Source organism: Protopterus annectens, chromosome 11.part0 (genome assembly GCF_019279795.1).
Source record: "Protopterus annectens isolate FY-2018-M chromosome 11.part0, PAN1.0, whole genome shotgun sequence".
In the NCBI taxonomy this organism is placed as follows: Eukaryota; Metazoa; Chordata; order Ceratodontiformes; family Protopteridae; genus Protopterus; species Protopterus annectens.
This window is the reverse complement of record NC_056745.1, coordinates 638,130,875-638,156,622: the sequence shown is the minus strand read 5'-3', so window position 1 is coordinate 638,156,622 and position 25,748 is coordinate 638,130,875. Positions and strand designations below refer to the sequence as shown.

General features: G+C 46.6%; 1 protein-coding gene across 1 annotated transcript in view; it reads left to right on the top strand.

The window, feature by feature from the left end:
* Positions 1-25,748, top strand: part of SMC1B (structural maintenance of chromosomes 1B) — a 3,759,116-nt gene that overhangs the window by 1,157,316 nt on the left and 2,576,052 nt on the right. Inside the window, exon 6 of the mRNA XM_044087233.1 lies at positions 3,243-3,501. Coding sequence (XP_043943168.1) covers positions 3,243-3,501 — 259 coding nt within the window. The remainder of the gene's footprint in view (positions 1-3,242; positions 3,502-25,748) is intronic.

Here is a 25,748-nt window from a genome sequence, read left to right as displayed (position 1 = left end):
CCTCCCAACACCGGAGAGCATCTCCCTGACTTGCCACCCAGTCAGAGGGAGAATGCCCTTCTAGAAGTATACAAACTTCTAGACGAAAGAGTCATCCTGTGGGTCCCAACTGAACAATGAGGATGCAGAACTTAGTCTTCTTTTTGGTGCCAAAGACAACCAGGAACCTTTGACCCATCCTGGATCTAAGCTGTTTGAATCTGCTTGTAAAGAAGGCAAAGTTCTGCATGGTTACAGTACAGTTCATTCTGCCACTCATGTGCAAGGACAACTGGAAGTGCTCTGTGGATCTCCAGGATGTGTACTGTCATATCAAAATGGACAGGTGCTCTAGGAGATATCTACATTTCTGGTTGGGGGCCAGTCATTGCCATTTCAAAGCACTGCCCTTTGTCCTCACCACTGCCCCCTGGCTGTTCATTAAATGTGTGGCAGTAGTCACAGCACATTTCGGTCTAGAAGGATTCCAGGTGTTCCCCTACCTGGACGAGTGGCCCCTAATGGGGCCCAAAAGGCATTAACTACTCCGGGCGAGTCAGGTGATGATGTGCCTATTTCACCACCTGGAAATCACAGTGAACATGGGAAAATCCAAGATGGTCCCAGTCTAAGGCATCAAATTCATTGGGACTCAGTTGAACACAGTAAGGCAAGTTGCATCTCCTCCATTGCAGGGGATATTGTTTCTCAGGCAGCAGGTACAGTGCCTACTAGACTCGCCATCTCCTTCAGCTTGTTTAGTTCTTGTAGCCTTGGGCTCCATGTCGGCTGCCATCCTTCTGGTGCCTCTAGCCAGGTTATTCATGCGAGTTTTTTGGTGGACTATGGCGGCTCAGTGGTCTATCCAGTGTCACCTATTATCAACCCCGATCAAGTTTACTCCAATTTGCAGACATCACTTGCAATGGTGGATGCTCACAGGCAGTCTTCATCCAGGCAGGCCTTTTGTCCTCCCCTCTCCTTCAGCCACAGTGAACACGGATGCCTCCCTGTTGGGGTGGGGGGGCAATTTTCAGAGACCAAATTGCACATAAACATTATGGAGATGAGGATGGTCTTCCTCACTTTCCAAGCCTTTCAGGACTGCCTCAGTCTGTGGACAGTTGTAGTCTTGACGGACAACATGTCAGTGGTATGGTACATCAACAAGCAGGGGGGGGGGGCTGTTCTTAACTGCTCTGCAGAGAGACCATGAGTGTCCGAAGCAATTACCCATTCTCGAACTGCTTTCTCACTGCAATGCACATCCCAGTTTAATCCAATGTTCTGGTGGGCAAATTGAGCAGGTCCATTTTGAGTCCTCACGAATGGTCCCTGAACCAGTCAGTAACGAACAAGATTTTCAGCCGTTGGGCCAACCTTGCTGCAATCTATTTGCCTTCCCCCCTAAACAACAAATGCAGCAGGTACTTTGCTGTGATTCCCCCCTGCGGATGAGTCACCCATGTTTGCTCTAGTCTGCGATTGGTCCCCAGGTCTCCTGTGTACTTATCCTCCAATCCCCCTGATACCCAAAGTTCTGTAGAAAGCCAGCAGGTTGAAGACCAAGCTTACCCTCATTGCTCCTCACTGGTCTCGTCAGGTATAGTTCACAACAAATATCCTCCATTGATACTGGATCACTGACGAGATTTCATTTCACATCTGATGGAATGACAGATCCCCAGTCCTCAAACTAACTGCTTGGTTTCTCCACTTCCAGTAATTTTGCTAAAGTCCAGGCTTCCTTCACCTGTCCTCGACATTATCCTTGCCTCTCAAAAGCCCTCCACCAAGAACGTATATTGTAGCAAATAGAAAATGTTTTCCATTTCGTCTTCACATAGGAATATAGGCTTAGTGTCAAATGTCCTGATGTTTTTGAGTTGGCTTTTGTATGAGCGAGCTAGTTTTTCTGAAATAAAGTGCAACTTATGGCAATCGCAGATTTCCATGTTGGGAAGGGAGTTGGGTTTCCCTCTACCCTTTCTTCTTCCAAACTCTGTTGGGCATTTTTAAAAGGGGTTTTCACCTAAGGCCTCCAATCAAGGACCCTTCTCCTTCTTAGGATCTTACTTTAGTACCCCAAGGTTTCACCTAGAAACCCTTTGAACCTGCTACTTCTTTCAAGCTGAAGTATTTGTCGTAGAAGATGGCCTTTATTGTAGCTATTACAACATCAGCCAAAAGAGTTTGAGTTGCAGGCTGTGTCTTCTCAACCACTGTACATAACCTTTTACAAGGATATCGTTTCTCTTAGGACGAATCCTTCCTTCATTTCAAAGGTCGCTTCGGAGGCGAACATGAACCAGACCATTCATTTACCTGTGTTCTTTCCCAATTACTCCAGTAAAGGTGAATACGTGTTACATTCTTTGGACGTTCACAGACAGTTATGTTTCTACCTACATAGAACTAGACTTCATAGAAAGTCAGAGCAGTTGTTCATTGCCTTTTCACCAAACAGGTTGGGCCAGGCTGTCTCTAGGATTATGTTTTCTAAATGGATTATGGAATGTATTTCAGCAGTTTATTCTCAGCAAGGCAAGCAACTTCCCCAGCCAGTTAGAGCCCACTCCGCCAGATTAATGTTGATCTCTTCTGCTAGAACGCCAAAAGATGAAATCTGTGCTGCAGCTACTTGGTCTACAACCCGTACATTTTTGTCTCATTACAAGCTGGGCATCATTTCCAGGAACAGAGCCTCCTTTGGTTCAGTGGTGTTCAGGCATATCCTTCCTTGAGGTCCTCCCAGGGTTTATGTAGCTGAGGATTCTGACCCATTCATGATGCATAATAAAATGGACATCAGATTAGACGTTATGTACTTACCATAACTGGGTATCTGAGTTGTCCAATTTCACTATGCATCACATCCCACCCTCCTCCCCCCTTCCTGGTACAGCTGGGAGCAATCTAGAGGATTACAGAATCCATTGGTTCCTAGTTTGGACTCCATTAGGTCTGCTGTTGTCTCTGTATTTCTATTATCTCTGATACCCATCCTGAGGAAGGGGCAGCAAACTCGATGTGAAGGTTTGAGGAGGAGTGAGGCATTATGAGAGAGGGAGGAGTTTGAGGCTCGGATCGTTTGTTTGAGAAATGGCCATCTGGGATACGACGATGGATCTGAAGACCCATTCCTGATGCATAATGCAATTGGACAATGCAGATACCATGTTATGGTAAGTACATAACATCTATTAGTAGTGCTGTTCATTGCTGTATATTAAAATAATCATGACAATATATTCTTACCTTAGGACTCAAGAAGCTGCTCTTAACGAAAAGAGACCAAATTATATTAAAGCAAAAGAAAATACATCACATTATATTAAGAAAATAGAGGCAAGCAATAAATCCTTGATGAACTGCCGTAAACAGTGCACCAGGCAAATGCAACTTATTGAAGAATTAGAGAATGGACTTTCTGAAGTAGAAAAAGTATCAAAAGATTTTGAAATGAAGGTTGAGGAAGAGTTCCTGAGTAGAGGAACAGATGTCCAGTTGGCAGAAAGCCAGGTAAGTTATAGGCCTTTATTTTGTGAAGGGTACTCACAGTACATTGCTTATGAGATAAATGGATGTTACTTTGGTGTGCCATCTAAAATAGGTAAAACATGCAAATCTTTCTTGAAGATCCTTTTCTTGGCAAAAGTATTTCACTGCAGTGTAGAGGACCCAGTCCTGATGGATCCTTGGTTGGATATTTCATCTCCACCAGTCAGAATCTTGCATGTTTTTAGAGCAAAATCCTTCATTTAGAGACATCTAACTATTTATGCCAGTATATACTATGACTTAATGTGCCAGATACATAAGCACATATGTTCCGAATCTCCCCCCCCCCTTTTTTGTTGCAGCTTACAAGAAGTTCAGATCTTAATCTTTATTTTCATTGCAAAGACTTGTTATAAAATGCCCTTGCATCACAGGAAATGGCCATCAGATTAGCAGCCATGACCATCATCAGCATTGCTTGTACAAGAACAAGACATTGCTGAGAGCTGCAGAAGATTAATTTCCAGTACTTGTCATCAGAGGAGGGAAAAGGTTTTGACCCATTTAACAAAGATATGGTAGCAGGAAAGACTCTATCACATAGAGACTTGTAGTAGGAGGGCCTTCTTTGCATCTACAAGCACAAGTCAGAACGTCATCACAAGAGCAAACACTTGAACCAGGGATGTGCCTTTTCAAGGTAACTCAGTTGTTCATATGGGTCTCTAAAACATGCAGGTTGCGAGTTCACCACTGGCTGTCAAGGACCTGAGCTTTGACCATTTTTGGTCTCAAGCAAGAATCTTGCAATTGATGAAAGCACTTCCTCAGCTGCCACTTTTGGGTTTGCATCCTTAAGTTCCTTTATCAAACTGTTCCAGAATGATTGCCTGTCCCACGGATGACTGTTTTCCTGAGGTCAGCCCCATTAATAATCAAACTGTTGTTGCTATATGTACGTATTTATTTATTTGCATTAATTGATGGTGAAAGTGTGATTGAGCAGATCCCTTTTTCAGGGCAAGCCTTGGAGAAAGTAAGCACATATTAAATTATTTGAAGAGAATAGATAGGTTACATTAATATGAAATGCACAAATGTTAGATCTGAAGTAGTTAACTTCATTTGTCAGCAACCTTTGAGAATCGGATCAGACCTCGGATCCGAGCCGGCAATCTTTCATAGCTTAGATCCGAGCTCCTAGCTCCTCCCCTTCACCCATAATCCCCTGCCATCCCTGACTGACCTCAGATCTAGTTTGCCACGCTTCTTGTCAGCAGCTTAGGTTCTTGAGCTCCTGGTATCGCAGGGTATTGTAAGACAAATTTCTCATTTTTTCTTATCCCTCTTAAGTGTGTGTGAGCGTTGAGTGTTCAGGTTCCTTTTTTGTGTAAAACTTCCTAGTTTAAACCCTTTTAGCTAAACTTTCCCTCCCTCCCCTTCGCTGGTCGTTAGTTTCTGTGTGTTGTGTGTTTGGGGCCTAACAAGTGGGTTTTCTTTAGGATGTCTGAGGCCCCTAAACCCATCTTTTCTAAGTGCACCGAGTGTGGCCATAAGCTCTCCCCAGCGGATGGCCACACTCGGAGTGTGCGGTGCCTTGGGGTTGAACACCTTTCCTCTGGGTGTTCTATCTGTGTGGCGTTCAACCCCAGGGCACTGAAGGACCGGAGGTCGAAGTTAATCCTAGCGGGACTTTTGCCCCCGGATTCGGCTTCGTCCTCCGGTGCTTCTGTGGCCTCCTCCCCGGCTTCAGTGGTGGCCACTCCTGCCTCCCTCCCTCCCTCCGGTCGGGACTCAAACTCCCGTTGCAGTGCCGGAGGAGAGGGAGGCCAGGAAAGAAAATAGAAGGGAGAAGCACCACAAGCGGCGGGCCGAGGCCTTCGCTTCGCCCCCCCCCCCCGGCTAAGCGGTCTTCTCCCTCCAGGGCTTCTAAGTCTCCTTCTCCGTGCTTCTCACCGGACCCCGAGGAGGAGGAGGAGACCCGATCTCCGTCAAGGTTATCGAAGCGGCACTCCCGGCCAGCCTCGATGGCCTCTTCGAGATCAACTCGCAGCCTTTCTGACGCAGATTTGGACTGGGTGATGCGAATGTTTATCCAGGCCCAACTGCAGATGGGACTGCTCCTGCCTCCCCCCCCCCCCTCCGGGGGAGAGCTCGACACCCTTCTTTGCTCCGATAGCTCCTTCTCCGACCCGCTTCCTGGGTTCAGAGCCTTCGGAGCCGAGCAGCCTTGGAGCCGGGGATGGGTCGGCGCCGACAGTATTGGGTACTTCGACTCTTCCCTCGAGCCTGTCGGGTCCGTTTTTGTCGAATCCGGGCTCTCGGAGCCGTGGTCTGAGCGTCAGATCCGAGGGAATCAGTGTGTCTTCGGCTCCGTCTAAGTCAGAGCACACTGGTCCGTCGGGTCCGATGGCTTAGGCGCCGACCCCGTTCCATCCATCGGATCCGAGCGAGGGTTTGCTCTCGGATCCCAGAGAGAGCGGCTGTCCCTCGGCTTTCGATGTGGTGGAGAGGGCACTGTCGAATGCTTCCAGTCCCCCGGCCTTGCTTCGGCTCCGCCCCACACTCCCTCTCTGTTGGGTCCGGCTTCCATCGGCCGGCCCCAAGGACAGCCTGCTTCGATGTCCCAGGTCGTTCCCTTGGAAAAGGATGTGGCTGGTGAGATGTCCTCGGACGTCCCACACAAGCGAAAGTGCAAGAGGAGGCACGTGGACTCCCCCCGAGTCCTTGACTGATGACACGGATTTGGATGAAGGGGAAGGCTCCCCTAGGTCAATTGCCCCCCCCCCGAGGAGACATCATGGAAATGCTCAGGATAAGAGGGGGGTGGTCTGCCCCCAAGGCTTCCTCGGACGAATCCGTGTTCCTGGAGGCATTCGAAGCAGGCCCATCTACCTCTTGGGTGTCCCCTGCGCCCGACCCCTTAGTGGACCTTATTACCACTAGGGCGTGGAAGGAGCCGGACACTGTGGAGCCAGTCCCCAAACGCCCAGACAAGATCCTTTGTCCGCCCTCCGAGAGGTCCAATTGGAGCAAGGGTCCCCTCATAGATGCCATGTTGGTGGTGGCAGCCACCAAGAGGAAATTAGCTCAGGAGAGTCCCTCGGTCCATCCACTGAGCATGGAGTCCCATTTGATGGACTATTTAGGGAAGCAGGCTTTTAGTTCAGCGACCTTCTCGGTGAGGTTTCTGAACTACATGGCACATGTTATTCGACTGCAGCGGGACCTTATCAAAGAGTACGCTGCGTCGCCCCCGGAGTCCATGTCGATGGAGAACAAATGGTTGTACTCCACTCGGATGGCCACTCCCAGGTCCATATCTAACACCTCTATGCGGCTGTTGTCCCACGCCACAGAGGGAGCCGCTAGAGCCAGCGGAACAGGCCTCGTCATGCGGCGGCAGGCCTGGCTCCGGCATTGCGATTTCGCAGAACCCTTCAAGGTGTCATTTGCGAATGCCCCTTTCGATGGTTCTGCCCTGTTTGGCAAGACTGTTCGCGAGACTTTGGTCCAGAGCAAAAAGGACGGGAAGATGTTGTCTGCCGTCGGAGTCCGCTTCTCTGCTCCCAGAGGTCCAACTCCAAGAACCAAAAGGGACAGAAGAAGATGTGGTTCCGGAAGTCGCAACGATCCCAGTCCACTCCGGATCCCCAGTCCTTCCGTGGCAGAGGAGGACAGGGTGGGCGCCGCCCTAGAGGCAGAGGGGGCCCGAGGAATGGTGGGTCTAGAGAAGCCTTCTCTGACCAGCCCACCCAGCGACCCTGAGGGGTTGCCCGACTGCTCCTCTCTGGAGGCAGTCGGGGGACGTTTTTCGAGGCACCTGGCAGCTTGGGAGTCCATCACAACAGACCGCTGGGTGCTTCGCATCATATCCAGAGGATACCAAATTCCCTTTTCTCATATCCCTCACCAACCCAAACACCTCCCCGACGTCCCACCCGATCAGAGGGAGGCTGCAGCTGCGGAAATTCAGCAGCTCTTAGGAAAAAGAGCCATCCAACACGTCCCCCCAGACCAGTTTGGATTGGGTTACTACTCCAGGTTCTTTTTGGTGCCAAAAAAGACGGGGGACCTAAGGCCAATCCTCGATTTCTCCCTCCTGAACCTGTCAGTAACCAAAGAAAAGTTCCGGATGGTCACCCTTCAATCCATTCTCCCCCTGTTGCGGGAGAGCGACTGGATGTGCTCCATAGACCTCAAGGATGCGTATTACCACATATTGATGGACAAACGATCCAGGAGGTTTCTCAGCTTCCGGCTAGGAGCCAGTCATTATCAGTTCAGGGTCCTTCCCTTCGGTCTCACCTCAGCCCCCAGGATGTTCACCAAGGTTATTAGCAGTGGTAGCGGCCCACCTGAGGCTTCAGGGAATGCAGGTGTTTCCGTACCTAAACGACTGGCTCCTGACCGCCCCAACAAGGCATCTACTCTGCTCAGCCAGGAATTACTTTCTCCACCTTGCTCCCCGGCTGGGGATCACCGTCAACACGGACAAATCCTTTCTCAACCCAACTCAGGTGATAGACTTTATTGGGGCCAGATTAGACACCAACAACTTACTAGCCTTCTTAACCACCGAACGACTTCACACCTTGAGGCTACATGTGCGGGCCATTTTACTATCGTCGGCTTTCCCGGCGGGATTGGTCCTGAGGGCGCTGGGCTCCATGGCGGCCGCAATTACCCTGCTCGCCATGGCTCGCCTGAACATGAGGGTTTTGCAGTGGACTCTCCAAGTCCAATGGTCCTTCCATCAATACCCTCTCAGTCACCCCATTCCCCTCAGCAAGGCTTGCAAAAGGGCTCTCGCATGGTGGTTACAATCACCGGACCTCCAAGCGGGGTGCCCTTTCTCCATGGCCCCTCCACTCGCCACGGTGACCACGGATGCCTCTCGCCTTGGGTGGGGGGGGCATTATGCGGGCAGGACGGTCCAAGGCACGTGGAACGATACAGAGACCTCATTGCATATAAATGTTCTAGAGATGAGGGCATTGCTGTTGTCGTTGCACGCACTTCAGAGCCTTCTTCCTACAGGAACAGTTGCAGTTCAGTCAGACAACATGATGGTGGTCTGGTACATCAACAAACAGGGGGGAACCAGGTCCTACCCACTCTGTCGAGAAGCTATGAGAGTATGGGAATGGGCGATCTCCACCAACCGCTTTCTTATTGCAACGCACATTCCGGGACGGTCCAACATCCTGGCGGACAAACTCAGTTGCACCTTACGAGTAGTCTCTCAATCCCCAGGTAGCGAAGCGGATATTTGCCGTATGGGGACAACCCTGTTCCGATCTCTTCGCCTCTCCTTCAAACACGAAATGCAGCGGCTACTTCGCTCTAATTCCCCCCGCCGGGGAATTCCCGAGAGATGCTCTGGTGCATGCTTGGCCTCCCGGTCTACTCTATGCTTTCCCTCCTCTACCTCTGATACTGAAGCTTCTACAGAAAGCCAGTCGGTTGGGGAGCAAAATGATCCTCATTGCCCCATTCTGGCCTCCTCAAGCTTAGTTCCCTTACCTCTGGTCTCATCTGGTGAATCCACCTTGGATTCTAGATCCCCTCCCGGATCTGATTTCCCACCCCCTAGGCCTCCCAGTCCCGAACCTGGACAATCTCCAGCTTACGGCTTGGGTGCTCCAGTTCCACTTGTAGCTAGGACTCCCGGTATCTACTTCCCAGTTAAAGCCATCCTAGTAGCAGCACACAAGCCCTCTACTAGGAAAGTCTATAGGAGTAAATGGAAACGTTTCGCTATTTGGGCCGAGCGTCAGAACCTAGACCCTTTCACAGATCCATTACCCGCCGTCTTGGATTTCCTTTCAGGGCTTTTTCATCAGGGGGCTAGCTGTTCCACAGTCAAAGTTCAACTAGCAGGTATCTCTCATTACCACGTGGGACATGAACTGGGTCCATTGATCACCACAAAGTTATGTAAGACCTTTCTGAAGGGCACCTTCCTACTCAGACCTCCAATAAAGGAAGTAGTGCCTCCCTGGGATTTGACTTTAGTACTTCAGGCCTTGACAGCTCCCCCCTTTGAACCTGCAGCTTCAGCTGATCTCAAACATTTGTCATGGAAAGCAGCCTTTCTCGTCGCTATTACTTCAGCTAGGAGGGTTTTTAAACTTCAAGCCCTATGTGTAAGACCTCCTTACTTGACCTTCCACAAGGATAGGGTTTACCTCGGGACCAATCCCTTGTTCCTTCCCAAGATTGCTTCCAAGGCAAATATTAACCAATCCATTAATCTGCCAGTTTTCTTTCCTAATTACCAGAACAAAGGAGAATACAAACTACATTCTTTAGATGTGCATAGACAGCTGCGTTTTTACATTCATAGAATGGCTGGTCATAGACAATCCGACCAGTTGTTTGTCTTCTTTGCCAAACTTAATTTAGGTAAATCTGTGTCGAAGGTCACCTTGTCGAGGTGGATTTCGCAATGCATCCTTTTGGCTTATAAAGTTCTGGCAAGCCCGCACCTCAGGGAGTCCGTGCCCACTCTACTCGGTCCATGTCTACTTCTGCTGCATTTCGGTCTAGAGTACCCCTGAATGATATTTGTTCAACAGCCACTTGGGCTTCACCTCATACCTTCATCAACCATTATAAATTGGATATTATCTCTAGAGGGAGAGCATCCTTTGGCTCTGCAGTGCTCCGGAACATCCTTCCATGAAGGCCGCCAAAGGTACAGGTAGCTGGGGACTCTGTCCCAAAGGTTGCTGAAAAATGAAGTTAACTACTTCAGATTAAGAAGTTATGTACTCACCATACCGTTCCATCTGAGTAGGTAGACTTCATTTGTCTGCAGCCGTCCCACCCTCCTTCCCCCTGACCTTCGGATGTTATTTGGCCAGAAGTTTTTACTCTGCTCTTTACGGAAGGTAGTTAGTTTCCTTTTTCAGCCTTATTGGTTATTGGCAAACTTGATCTGAGGTCAGTCAGGTATGGCAGGGGATTAGGGGTGAAGTGGAGGAGCTAGGAGCTCGGATCTAAGCTATGAAAGATTGTCGGATCCGATTTCCCAAAGGTTGCAGACAAATGAAGTCTACCTACTCAGATGGAACGTTATGGTTAGTACATAACTTCTTATTACTTAGCAGATATAATGTTACGTATGTAAGTTGCATGAAGCATGAAAGTTATAAATTATGATGTTCTTCATTCATGTCATTGCTGCAGTACCCTTATTTATTTGGGTTATATTCTGCTAAGGATAAGTTTCAGGGTACTTTTCAAGTGCAGTTAAGTGCACTGTTAGTCATTTTGAGTTGAGCTGACTAAAAAGACAGGTTGGGTAGCAAGCCCCTCAGAGCTTTCCTGCCACCAAAGAATGCTCCTTTTGCAAGCTTTCCAGGATCAATGGTAGGCTAATTCTTTCCTTTGTTGGGCAGATAAGTTCCCTCAAGGGAAAAAAACTTCCAGGTTTACGTTTTTGCAGAAGTGTGACCTTTTTTTCTGTGGAATGATTGTTTTAAGGCAATTTACTGCCATGACACTTATAGTTGCCTTTAAACAAGAGCTTTACTTTTTAATACTGTGGAAAAAATGGTTGTTTTGACTAAGCTAAAACTACTTTTTTCTGAAGTAAAAGTTGTATTTTACTTTTGGGGTTTTTTTTTACTGTGTTTTTTGGTGTAAAAAGTTATTTTTAGTACTTAATCGGTTTCACAGTCTACCGTTGTGAAGCTTCCCTGGGAATAAGACATCTTTTTTTAACTTAATCATGGAACAGCCTACCGATTCCTGAGTTCTTCGTTCTACCAGCAACAAAAAGAAGAAAAATTAATAAATGCCCTTTGCCACCACAACTGGCTGCTGAAGCGTGTTAGCCATAAATAGCTGACTTTACTATGGCCATTTCTGGTACCTCAGGCCATTATCTTTTTTTATTTTCCTCTGGTGTAGTCCCATAAGCCACCATGGACCGAGGGTTAGACACTACCTCTGCAGCTTTTAGAGTGCCGTTGGCTGGTAAGGAAGAGCTACTCGTCTGTCCTAAAAGATGGGACAGGGAATACATCTCTACCTAGCCATACTGTTATGCATATCCCTAAGGAATTTTTTTTCTAGCAAAAGTGGGTCTGCTTCTTCAGAAAATCTTGCCAGAAAGAAGTAAAAACATAGACATGCATCTTTTCCTGCCTAATTCACTTTAGAGAGGAATGGGTTTAGTTCGCTCTTTGAGCAGTTCATCTTTGTCTGGTAAGAGAAAAGGGGATTCTTTGTTTTGAAGGGTTTCATGAATTTGAATACAAAGTGGTTGTAAAGGGACAGATTCTGTTTTTTCTCTTCGGGTTTTTAATTCAGATTTTGAAGAGAATATGGCTTCTTGACAGTCTCTTTGAAGGATTTTTTTCCAAGAAAATATTTCCATAATAAATCAGTTGTTTCACTGGGGAACATAGTGACATTCCATAGTCAATAAAGAAGTATGATTTATTCTAACTAGATTTTCCTGGGCACACTCCCGTTCCTCCTGCCTTTCATAATTAGAGGATGTTTTTATCTTGGCCTTTAACTTCCTGACAGCCAGTGTGTTGCACCCAAGAGAATAGATAGATTGTAGAAAGTTCCTCAATCATATTAGTTTTTTATGCACTAATCTCAGATGAGATCCAGCAACAATTGGTTTTGTAGTCACAGCTGGTGATAAACCTTTAGTAATACCAATCCCTCTAATACCAATACCAATCCCTTTCCTTCTGACAAAGATGTGAAGGCTTTTGATAGATTTACAGGGAAAAGTATTCTTCTGCAACACTTATTTTTAGAATTCTGAATTGTCAAGCTTATATGTTAAAGTTTACATGTGCCTGTTTTGAGAACATGAAGGATATTATGGCATCTGTTTCCTCTTCCGAGGAAAATACCTTTCTGAAATTGTGTTGCGTTATTACTTCTGTGTCTCAAGTAGCTACCATCTGTTTAAAATGTATTTATGATTCTACTGATGCCACTTTTACATCTGCTACCACTGGAACTGTCATTCGGAGGTTTGTTTGAATGCTCAAAACCTTCCAGAGGATGTTAAAGCTGAAATTTAGAATTTTTTCTTAGAGAGTACATTCTTCGCTTTTTGGTCATCAGCTGCAGAGATCCTTAAAAAATATGATGAGAGGTAAGTTGATTCCAGGAATTTCCCAGATTTTTCAGCCATTATAACTCTACGTTTACCAAGGGTTTTAATGCTACCCCTGCAAACACAGTAAGCAGCTGGTAAGAAAATGTTTAACAAGCAACGACATTGAGGTTCGAAAAGGAAAGCTGGAGCCCCACAGAACAAGGAGTGTTTAATAAGTCTGAATAACTTCTTAGGAGACTCTCCTCCCCCTTCCCACCCTGAGAAACCCTTAATCTATCTAGAAAGTCTGAACCTCCACTTCTCTCTCTGGCAACAGATTGTGTCAGACAGATGGGTTTTGAAGGTAATCCACCAAGGTTACAGATGGCAATGGGAGTCTCTCCCCCCCCTCCCCCTTTTGAGGAATTTCCCCTCATCTGCCAGATCAGACGCTTATTTTTCCTTCCATCCTTTAGCATCTGTTGTCTTGGGGTGATAGAAGCAGTCTCCCTCTGTCAAATAGGAGAAGAGCTTTATTTAAGAATGTTTCTGGTGCCAGTGAATGAAGATTCATGGAGAGCATTTCTGGATCTTTTACTTCTAAACCCGTTTGTGATAGTGCTGAAGTTCGAATCGTTATCCCTTCACAGCTTCTTACCTTTCTTTCCCCATTTACATTTTCCTGAAGAAATTTGATTTAAAAGGTGCATAGCATCACATATTCCTATAGATCAAGATTTAAGATGTTGCTTAGTTTTCTGTGTCTGGATCACACACACAGTTCTCTGCATTCATGTTGGTCTATCCACTGCTGCAAGGGTATTCACAAAATGTTTAGCTCCTGTGATAATCTATTGCAGATTGCAAGATATTCACATTTTTCCTTATTTAGACAATATTTTTTTGCCAGTCTTTTCCAAAGTGTCTGGAATCTTTCATCTGGGCAAGGAATGGTCTGCACAGATTAAGATTCCAGGAGAATGGACATAAGTCTTGTTTGACTCCTTACAGGATTAGTTTCCTGACCTGTCTCTTTCATACCATAGTTCAGTGAGCTCTTCTTCCACGGGAAAAAGTAGATCTATGTCTTGATTTATTATTTAGTGTTTCCAACAGTCTGTGGTCCATGAGAAGACATTTCTCAGGATCTTGGGTCTCGTGGCTTTGATTTTCATGATTCCTCTACCAAGACTGGTCACAACATCAACATCTTCTGACATTCCAGATTACAGTTTGGGGGTTGTGCAAAGGGAGATTCTGTGGTGGAGAGGCCAAATTTGTCAAAATCCAGATCTCCTTGTTTCTTTCCAGCTCCTGCACAGTCTGTCACAACATATTTAGGTTCATTGAATGATACTAGGCTACTGGCCCCATATGCCCTTGTAAGCCTAACCAAGAATTTTGCCCATGTTCCCACAAATTCAGCACCTGTTTTCCCCTGTCCATCAGGGACACAGGTTGGATCCCAGTGGTGTATTTTCAGTTTCCCATTCAGTCGTCCAGGGCTAGTGAGGTACTGTGCTTCACATGGAGAGGGAGTTTATTCCACAGATGGAGGGGGGGGGTCTTTGAGACATAAATCTGTCCCACCAACAAGTTCTATTAATGTCACAGACCAGGTTGAAGCCTTGTGTGTGGGTTGCTTGAGTGGAGTTTGACTTATGGATATACAACAACTCCATCAAGGCTGGGTCTGAGATGGGCTTGTATGCCAGACACAGGTCATCTCTTAGTAGTCTGTATGAGACTGAATAGAGGGACAGGGCTTTTAGCCTATCTGTATAGGATGGGTGTTTGGGACTATGGATTTTCCTGGTCAGGAACCTCTGTGGTCTCCCAACTGCTGCATGTGCTGGGCAAAGTACATGCTGAAGGGGGCATTGTACTCGATAATGGGTCTGATAAGGTAGGAGTACAGGGATGTTATAACCTCCTTATTCCTGGATGAAATACCCTTACTTATGAGGTAAGCCTTGTAGAAAGCCTTATGTACAATGGAGGCAATGTGGTGGTCAAAAGTCAGGTTGATAACCTGGATGCCCAAGTCCCTCAGAACTGATTGCGTGCTTAGTACGTTGTTATTAATGTGATAATTAGTGGAGATGCCAATGATGCATCTCTTGGCATTCAGTTTGAGGTCATACTTCTGGCACCTATCATTAGTTTGAGTAAGGCCCCCTTGGTGGCTGTACACATCACTAGAGGAATTTAAGACGGCGCATAGCTTGCAGTCTTCCGTAAACTTGGGCAGCCACAGACCACTGGTTTTCGCTTGCACCTCAGAAAAGTATATCCCAACCAGTAGAGGTCCCAAGACCAATCCTTGGGCTACACTGCTCATTACAGTTCTACTACTAGAGGTGGCTTCCCCTATTTTGACTGAGTGGGTTCTGTCAGTGAGCCATTTAGCTATCCATCTGTTAACATATGGGTTGATGCCAAGCTGGGAGAGTTTATCTGTTATGCTCCCAGACTTTGCTTGGGGAGAAATGTATATGGGGATAGAAGTGCAGGGCTTTTGAAACACACAAGATATACCAAAACATAAAAAAATGGCATAGAGATGTTAGCACTTACAAACGCTCTCAACTCTCTCTCAATCATCTAAGGTCACCAGGATCATTACAGGTGTTAGCAGACAACATCACAGAGATGTTGTACATAAATAAACAAGGGAGACCAGGTCTTACCCGCTGTGTAGATTAGCCATGGTAGCCTGAGATGTAGCTTTTTCAGCACAACCTCATTCTACAGGAATCTTACCTACCATCAGAGCAAAACTGTGTGGCAGGCAAGCTAAGCAGGGCCAAGACATACTCTCATGAATGGAAATTGAATCAGAGGATCCTTTGGGAATTTATCCAGGTGTGGGTAATACCTGAAATAGATCTTTTTGCCTCAACTCACAACAATCAGTTGACAAAGGTCCATTCCAGTACTCTTTGAAAAAAAAAGGCCTGGAAGGCAGATGCTTTTACTTTTCACTGGAAAGGAAAGTTTCCTGTATGCTTTTTCCACCCTTTCCACTAATATCCAACGTCATTTTGAAGATTCAAAATGATTCTGCAAAGGTTACTGTGGTGACTTATTTCTTGCCCAGGCAACAATGGTTCTCACTTCTTTTGAAAATGGCCAGGGGTAGTTACCCCAAACTTCCTCATAGACCGGACTTTCTCAAACAGAACAAGGGAATGTTTGATATATCCTGATCTCAAACTACTACAGTTAACTGTCTGGATGATAGAATCTTATTAACTTTCAAGCATCAATTTCTGAGGACGTGCAGAAGGTAGTTAAGATGGCAAGAAAATCTGCTACTAGAAAATGATTTATTACCAATGTAAAAAAAAAAAAAACTTCTAGTTGGATCCAAAACAGGGACAAGCATCCTTTCAGGACTTGTGTTTCACGGGTTCTGCATTATTTGTGTGAGTAACTATTCTCTGGCCTGTCTTACTCCTCCATTATTCTTCATAGTTATTACTAGGCTATTGACTCTAAAGGGCCTTTTAAGTCTAGTCATGCTGCATAAATGTAATGGACCAGTCTGGATCCCATAAGTTTTGTGTAAGGTATATATAACATGAGCATGAGTTGTCAAGCATTTACACACACTCTTTCTGATAGTTACATAGATGCATGACCCGAGGTAAATGTATGATTCACCATCCACTGATCTAAGTTGCACTTGAATAAGTGTAGGGAAGAAATTTGCTTCAAGGGGCAGTCTCTAAGACACATAACTGACCAACATGTCTCATTTATGTTGAAGGCTAGGTTGAGGTCCCTACATTAGGTGTTTCTGATGCTGTTTGTTTCGTGAATGTGCAACAAGTCTTTTAAGGTTGGATCAGAATATTCTCTGCAGATTAGACATAGATAGCCTCTTAACAGCCTATAGGAGACCAGGAACATGGGTAAGGCTTTGAGGTGGTCTGCACAGGACATGTTGACTATGCCATGTATTCTTTTTGTGAAGAATCTCTTTGGACACTCCAGTCACTGTTTATGCCTAGTCAGGTGCATACAAAAGGTGGCATTGTACTCAGTGATTGGTCTAGTGTAGGATGAGTACAGTGGAATAATGACATATTTTGACCTGGATGCTTTAACCCTGCTAATAAGTTCCTCAACAAAGAATGAATTCTTCACTATGTTAGATGCATGATGGTCAAAGGCCAAGTCACTGTCTACATGTGTTCCCAGATATGCAACCCCTGGGTCTACACTTAGGGATGTATTATTGCTGTAGTAATTTGCAGGGATAACAGTCTTTCTGAAAGAGGCTGTTATGTACTTATTGGGATTGAGTTTTAGTCACTGACTCTGACACTAGTCATTAGTTTGTGTCAGGCCTTCTTAGATGGTATTTGGGTCATCAGAGGATTCTATGACTGCAACTAATTTACAATCATCTGGAAACTTAGTCAGCCAGAGGCCTTTGATATTCGCTGCAGAGAAGTAGATGCCGAAGAGGAGTGGCCCCAGCTAGTAGCCTGCCATTTAGTGGAGGTTGACTCCTCTATCCTGACTTTTTGGGTCCTGTCTGTTAGCCAGCTGGCTATCCAGCAGGTGACATAGGGGTTTATACCTAATTTTATGAGCTTGCCTACAGTACCGGAGTGAGATATTGTTATATTCCTTTGCCAATTCAAGGTAGGCAGTATGTACCATTTTGCCCCTGTCCATTCCTTTGGTGACTTTCTTAAGGAAGCCCATAAGGTTGGTTAGGCATGACCCACCTTTAACAAATTCAAACTGAGTTGGATCTAATGTCTCCAGGTTACTTATGTCACCATTTATCATATCCATGATTATTCTTTTCATGGCTGTACTTATGAGACTAGTAAGGGTTATGTATGGGTCTGTAGTTTCCCTAATCCACAGATGTCTCACCCTTGTGCAGAAGACTAACAGTTGCAGTCCTCTATTCATTTGACATAGAGACTGTTTGGAGACTTTGGTTGAATAGTGAGTCTACTAGGCTTGATAGCTCATGCTTAATGCTGTTAAGGAGGCAACCTAGGACATTTCTCTAGGATGCAATGCTTTTGGTCTTGGAGAGCACTTATAGGACCTGCTCTTTCATTATAATTGGAGGAGTTATGGTTGGGGAGCATTTTTTGAAAAATGTCTGGTGGTGAAAATGGGGTAAGGTTGGAGCTGAACCAGTAGATTAGCTGCATCTTCCACCTCAGTATAGGTAGCTTCATGTAGTGTTAATTCGGCACATTACCATGTATTGCTTTTGAGGTTGTAGACATAGCTGAAGAAAGCCTTATAACTATTCTTAGCCTGGATGGCTACTTTTATCACAAAGTTGGCTTTGGTAGACTTGTGTAGTCCCCTGAGTTGCTTATTAAGTGTGAAGTAAAAATCTAGATCCGTCAGAGCCACAAGGGCGGGAGACTTAAACCTCGACACGGCTATTAATAGGACGTGCTGGAGGGATAGATTCATCACCCAAAGACTCCCTATGCTGTGGAATAAAATCCCGGTATATGTGAGGCAGAGCACCTCGCTGGCCTTGTTCAAGAGAAATCTTGACCAATGGATGGGAGATCGCAGATATACCCCAGGGATTACCTCAGTGTCACTGCTCAACAGAGGCACAGCAAAATAATGGGTATAGTTCCCCATACTAAAGGGGTGGCGTAAGCCACAAAACTATGGGCTAGGCTTGTAAATGCCCTCGGGCAGATAGCCTAGTATGAACCTATGAACCTATGAACCTATGATTGAGTTCCTGCCTTTCTGGGCATTAAACTTCCTATTTTTGGACATGACTTTCTTCCTTTTGTTGCAAAACCCATTTATGCTGGGAATCCACTATAATGGCTTGTTTTCTGAGCTTGTCTTGTTCCTATTTTGAGTAGGTACTGATGCCTCTTTGCAGCTGTATACATGGTTGTACAGGGACTTTTTGAACAAATCTGCATTGGCAGAAATGTTCCCTCAGTTTGGGAGAGGTCTTTGGAATTTTGCCAGAGTGTCACTTAAAAGCATAAAGTTTGACTTGGAATAATTCATAAACGTTCAAGGGTTATGTTGTGTCCCCAACTTTATTTTTATTTCAAAGAAGACATTTTGTGGTTTGACCTGTCCAGTGAGGATGTTAAATTCACTGGGGTTGGGGGTGCAGTGTTTCTCCATGTTTGCGAGTATTAGGCCAAGGATGTTTGCATAACTAGTTAGCGTATGGACTCCTCTATCCTGACTTTTTGGGTCCTGTCTGTGAGCCAGCTGGCTATCCAGCAGGTGACATAGGGGCTTATACCTAATTTTATGAGCTTGCCTACAATACCGGAATGAGATATTTTGTCAAAGTCCAAAAATCTCTGGGCTTGCATGTTTGTGGTTGTGTATGTTTCTTTGTTTATTGAATAGTTGAAGTTGCCTAGGAGTATGGTGTTGGGTAGAATAGATAGTGACTCTAGTTCATTTAAGTAAGTGGTGGGGTTTCCTTGGGTCATAATGGGGGTGTCCTGTACCTCATAATGATTTGTTATGATATGGGACTTTGATTATGGGGAGTTGTACATGGAGGAGCTCAAGGGCACGCTACTAGTTAACAAACCTTGAGGTGTGATTATTTTTGATGTAAATTGAGACACCTCCACATTTTGTCCCTTTTTGTGCAGTAGCAGGTCTAAATGTTTGAAAGGCATTATAGCCATGTTCTGCCAGGATGCTCTCCACTGCTTTAAACCACATCTCTGTAATTATGCCTTGGGAAGTGCGCCCACATTTGTATTCTCCAAGATGAGGAAAGCTTGCAGTGAGTGGAGTTTTTGTGGTTTAGCTTTGTTAAATGGTTTGTCAGGTTGGCACTGCCTGAAAAGGAACTATGAGGATAGACAAAATATTAGTCAGTATTGAAACCTGATAGGTACCATCCTTCGTGAAGCAGCATGGTCTGGCAATCGTATCTTCCCAGTCTGAGCAATATTGTACAACTGACACCAAAAACCAAGCTAGTTATTAAATTCAATTATCTTCTGTTCATACTGTGGTATCATCTTTGGAGAAGATGGAAAGCTGCTCAGTGTTAGGCTGATACTGGCCTGGAACACAGTCCATTAGCTCCATCACATCTCTCTCTTAATATAATTCAGGGAGGTGCGTCTCAGGTCATTTACACCTGCAGGGACTGTAAATGAGGGGTCTATATTATAATGTTGACAAGTGAAAATGTCAACTCTGACTTGATAGACATAAAAATGTCGAACTACAAGATTACCAAACGGCCAAATCACTGAATGTTAAGTTGTCTATCTCGCCTTCATTCTTGCTGGTTGGGTTTGGAGCCGATCCTAAAGCTCGAGAGCTATTTACTGGCTCGAGGCCTCCCCATATCCCACAATGCTTGGCGCTAGATACCCAGATCTCGTTTGCCGCTTCAGCTACGAGGTTGTGCTTTTACTGGCTCAGGTCGTATTAATCTTTTTTTTTTCTATTATTAGCTAATATTTACCTTGTATTTTTCTTAGATATAGTTAATTTTACCCTTGTAGTATAATTGCACTCTGTATCCCCTAGTTTATCCCAGTAAGGAAACTCGTTTTCTGTTAGAGAGTTTCTACCCCCCCCCTGTTTCTTCTCTATTAGTGGCTAACCCCACCCTTTTTGTACCTATAGGAGTAGTGTTTAGCCTTGTACTTTTTATATATAAATTATTAAGGATAGTTGTTGTTATTCAGTGGTGTGATAGTTATTATTGTTAGCTTAACTAGTGCTGGTGTGCGAGTGTTTCTGTGTGCCTTTTTAAGCACTAGTTTAATTTTTCTCTCTTTAGTATCCCCCGGCCAGTATGTCCAAGGATACTAAAGTCTCAGGCTTCAAGAAGTGTGACTCGTGCTGTCAGAAGATGTCTCTGACAGAGGGTCACACTTCTTGTGTGTATTGCTTGGGTTCCCTACACCTGCAGGACTCCTGCTCGGTCTGTCACGCCTTCAGCCTGAGAGTCTTGCAGGAGTGTAGGAACAAGCTTATTTTGAGAGGCTTACTTAAGCCAGAGGGATCCCCGGCGAAGCCTCAGTCGGGGAAATCCTCAAAGCCCGCCAAGCCGTCGGCTCCCAGTTTGGAGCCGTTGCCGGGCGGAGCATCTGCCTCCTCCTCCTCGGTTCCGGCTGGAGCCGACATCTCTAGACCTCAATCAGCTCCGACATTAGTGTCGGAACCGTTGTTGGGTCGAAAACGTTCTAGGTCCCCTTCCCTAGAATCGGTTTGTTCAGCTCCAAGGTCACCGTTGCTTCAGTCTGAATGAAGCCATAGGTCCCACTCCTCTCGGTCCTCCAGGCTATCTGACCATGACTTAGAGAGGGTGGTCAGTAGACTCCTTAAATCGCAGGCCCTGGCCCAAATGTTAACCAGCCCTTCTCAACAGACTGTGGCTGTCCCTGTGTTATCAGCAATTCCTCCTCCGACTCCCCCTTTGCGTTCGGAGCTGGAGCTGGTTGGGGCTCGAATCTTGGAAATGTCGGAACCGATACCACACCTTTTGGCTCCTTCGTCGGCTCCGATCTCTTCATTGGTTCCTTCCTTGGAGGGATTTGGGTGCCGGGACTCCCTCGTCGACTCCGAGGGGGCGAGTGGCATCGGACCCTTGTCCGACCCCGTTCTCCCTCTCGGTGCTTCGGCGCAGGTGAGCTCAGCCCCGACATTGGCCTCAGAGCTGTCCCTCTCGGTGCCAGGAGGGGTTCACGTCTCTTCGGAGCGGGGACCCTCTGCTCTGCCTGATAGGGGTGCCTTCGAGGTCATGAGGAGCGTGCTGACTCCTGAGTTGGCTCCTCAATCGGCCCCTTCGGCTCCTCCCCCCATGGTGCCTGCATCGGTCTCTGTCCACCCTCCTGACCCCAAGCGTAGAGAACAGACGCTCCAGGTCGCCCCATTGGGCGTGTCTTCCTCTTCCGAGTCCTCCCCTGATCATTCAGAGGAGCCCCCTCGGAAGAGAAAATGTAAGAGGAAACATGCCGACTCCCCCGAGTCAGTCACGTCTGATACCGACTTGGAGGATTCGGAAGGGTCCCCAAGATCCCCCTCTGAGGATGTCTCCTTTTCAGACATCCTAGAGATCCTTAAGCAGAGGGGGAACCACTGGACTGCCCTTAACCCTTCCGAGGACGAGTCGGTATACCTGGACGCGTTTGGTTCTCGCCCTTCCACCTCCTGGGTATCTCCACCCTTCGACCCGCTCATGGAAGTAGTGGTGGCTCGAAGGGCGTAGTCAGCCCCGGACACAGTGGAACCAACTCCCCGCAGGCCCACTAAGTTCATTACAGCCCCACCCAATAAACAATTTTTGACAAAAGGTGTCCCCGTTGATGCCATGGTGGTGGCAGCAGCCACGAAGAAGGAGTTGTCTGACCCTTCGGTGCCTGTCCATCAACCTAATAAAGAGTCTAGGACAATGGACAGGTACGGGAAGTGGATGTTTTCCTCAGCGACCTTTTCCATGTGGTCGCTGAATTATCTGTGCCACTTCACCCTTCACCCGCCTTCAAAGGGATCTTCTCAAGGAACTGGGTGATACCCTTCAAGATCCATCAGCTGCGGGGGCTCCGGATAAGATTAACTCCCAGCTGGCGACCCTTAAGTCTATCATCAACTCCTCCATGCGGCTCATTTCTTATGCAGCTGATGGGGCGAGTAGGGCCGCAGGTACAGGCGTGGCTTTGAGAAGACATGCCTGGATGCAGTTATGTAACTTTGCTGATCCCTTTAAGGTGTCCTTCACCAATACCCCCTTCGATGTTTCGGCTCTGTTTGGACCACAGGTGAAGGATACCCTTACCAGGTGTGAGCAGGAAGGCAAGACTCTCTCTGCCGTGGGAGTCCATTTTTCTACTCCCTCTAGACCATACCCTAAAGGTCAGAAGAGTGGGAAAATGTGGTTTTGGAAACCCCAGGGAGTCGTGCCTGACACACGTGGCGAGTTTCCCTCCAGGGGCAGGGGAAGGAACAATAATAGACGCCGGGCGAGGGGCACAGGGGGTCCGCAAAATCAGGGTAGCAGAGAATCTTTCTCTGACAAACCCTTTCAGCACCCCTGAGGGGCTGCCCAACTGTCCACCTTCGGAGGCAGTCGATGGAAGATTGTCACTGTACCCAGAAGCCTGGCAACTCCTCACACAAGACAAATGGGTATGGTCCATCATATCCGAGGGTTACAAAATCCCCTTTGTCCACACCCCTGTACAAACAACCAAGTCCATTCCAGATGTTCCACCCGGTCTAAGGGAACAAGCAGTGCTAGAAATTTCAAAACTGCTAGAAAAAAGGGCCATCCAGCCAGTCCCAGCAGACCAGCAAGGATCCGGAATTTACGCCAAGTTTTTTTTGGTACCAAAAAGACGGGACTGGAGTCCCATTTTGGATCTCAGCAGGTTAAACAAATCTGTTCAAAGAACGAAGTTCCGGATGGTCACGCTTCAGTCCATTCGGGGTCAGGACAACTGGATGTGCTCCATAGACCTTCAGGATATGTACTACCATATCAAAATGGACAGGCACTCCAGAAGGTTCCTGCGCTTCCGGCTGGGAGCCAGTCACTATCAATTCAGAGCCCTGCCCTTTGGTCTCACCACAGCCCCCAGGGTGTTCACCAAGTGCATGGCAATGGTTATGGCTCACCTGAGATGGCGAGGATTCCAGGTGTTTCCATATCTAGACGACTGGCTCCTTACTGCTTCCACCAGGCATCAGCGACTGCAAGCCAGGGAGTATACCATCCAAACTTGTTCCGTGCTAGGTATCTCAATAAATTTCGAAAAGTCTGCATTGTCGCCTTGTCAGTCTATAACCTTTATAGGCGCAAGATTAAATGCAAAAGATCTGTCCGCAAGACTTCCTCTAGACAGAGTGTCAGACATTCACCGAAATGTGCAGGCCTTACTACAGTGCAAGAGGATTCAGGCAAGATTTGTACTAAAAACGTTGGGTCTCATGGCAGCAGCAATCATACTAGTTCCCCTGGCTCATTTTCACATGCGGATTCTTCAGTGGATGCTTTTTACCCAATGGTCCTTTCAACAACTTCCAATGTCTCACAAGATAATAATCACTCAATCATGCAAAGACCACCTGGCTTGGTGGATGGTCTCCCCTCTGGTACTCCAGGGCAGACCGTTTGTATTTCCTTCTCCTGTTGCCACGGTGACCACGGGTGCCCCCCTGATCGGGTGGGGGGGGCACTTTCAGGGCAGGACTGTCCAGGGCACTTGGCAACCTCTAGAGTACCACCTGCTCATAAACGTCTTGGAGATGAGAGCGGTGCTTTTAGCGTTGCAAGCTCTTCAGGACTCTCTACCCACCGGGACTATTACAATTCAAACAGACAATATGTCTGTAGCATGGTACATCAACAAGCAGGGCAGAACCAAGTCATATCCCTTATGTCGAGAAGCACTCAGACTCTGGCAGTGGGCGATCTCCTCTCAACGGTTTCTAATAGCAACACACATCCCCGGGAAGTCCAGCGTCATAGCGGACAGGCTAAGCAGAGCTATTCTCATGCCTCATGAGTGGTCTCTCAATCAGGCAGTAGCGGACAAAATTTTCTGCAGATGGGGTCAGCCTTGCTGCGACCTTTTCGCAACTCCTCTCAACAGCAAGTGCGACGATTTCTTCACTCTCTTTCCCCTCCCCGGCCACTCCCCCAGAGACACTCTAGTTCACGATTGACCCTGGGGTCTTCTGTATGCATTCCCACATTTTCCCCTAATTCCCAAACTAATTCAGAAGGCGACCGCATTGGGATCCAGGATGATCCTCATTGCCCCTTACTGGGCTCGACAAATTTGGTTCCCATTCCTGCATTGTCACCTGCTGGAGCAGCCTTGGAATCTGGACCCAGTGCCAGACCTCTTGGTCCATCAGTCGGGCGGGCTGCACCAATCCCTTCGGTCTCTCAACCTCACAGCTTGGTTGCTCCACTTCCAACCTTAGCCAGGCTTCCACATATTTCTCAGCCGGTGCGTGAAATCATCTTTTCTTCGCACAAATCTACCACCAGGAAGACTTATGCTAGTAAGTGGAAACGTTTCTCTTTCTGGGCAGAGGCTAGGAATATAGACCCCTTTGCAGCCCCTGTCCATCACGTTCTAAATTTTTTAGCAGAACTCTTTCAAGCTGGTTCCTCGTCTGCCACCATTAGGGTCCAATTAGCTGCTATCGCAAATTTCCACGCTGGCCTGTCAGAAACCAGCATCATGTCCCACAAACTTTGCAAGGCCTTTCTTAAAGGAACTTTTTTGCTTAGGCCCCCGGTAAGAGATCCCCCACCTCCATGGGACTTAAACTTGATATTAGCTTCCTTGATTCTCCCCCCTTTTGAACCTGCGGCTTCCTTTTCCTTAAAATTGCTCTCCTGGAAGACTCTCTCTTTAGTAGCCTTCACCTCAGCTAGGAGAGTTTCGGAACTTCAAGCCCTCTGTATTCGTCTTCCTTACCTTGTGTTTCGTAAGGATAGAATTTCACTCAGGACTAATCCTTCATTTCTGCCCAAGATACCTTCCGAAACAAACCTGAATCAGGCTATCGATCTACCTGTCTTATTTCCTAACTATTCGAACAAAGCTGAACAAAAGTTACACCAATTGGATGTTCATAGGCAATTACTTTTTATTTGGATAGGACTAAACAAACAAGAAAATCAGACCAACTTTTCCTGTCCCATGCTGAGGGCAAGCGGGGCCTGCCAGTTTCTAAAGTAACCTTATCCAGGTGGTTGTCCTCTATTATTACTTTGATTTATCAGCTGTGACATAAAGAATTCCCTACTAAACCTAAAGGTCATTCCACCAGAGCGTTACCTACTTCGGTAGCTTTTCAAGCAAGACTACCAATGGAATCTTATTTGTGCTGCAGCCACATGGGCCACTCCTCATACTTTTATTTCACATTATAAGTTGGATATGGCCTCTAGGAGTAGAGCTGATTTTGGTTCCACTGTGCTCAAGAGTCTGTTCTGATGAGCCACCCAGGACTAAGGTGCTAGGGACGCTGTCCCAACCAGCAAGAATGAAGGCGAGATAGACAACTTAACATTAACAAGCTATGTACCTACCATAACGTTCCATGTTAGTTGTCTTCTTCTCGCCTTCTTTCTTGTGTCCCACCCTCCATCCCCCTAGCCTGGACAGACCGAGAAGAGTCCCTTTTTGAGGCCTTCTTCCTCTGGCTGAGTTTTATC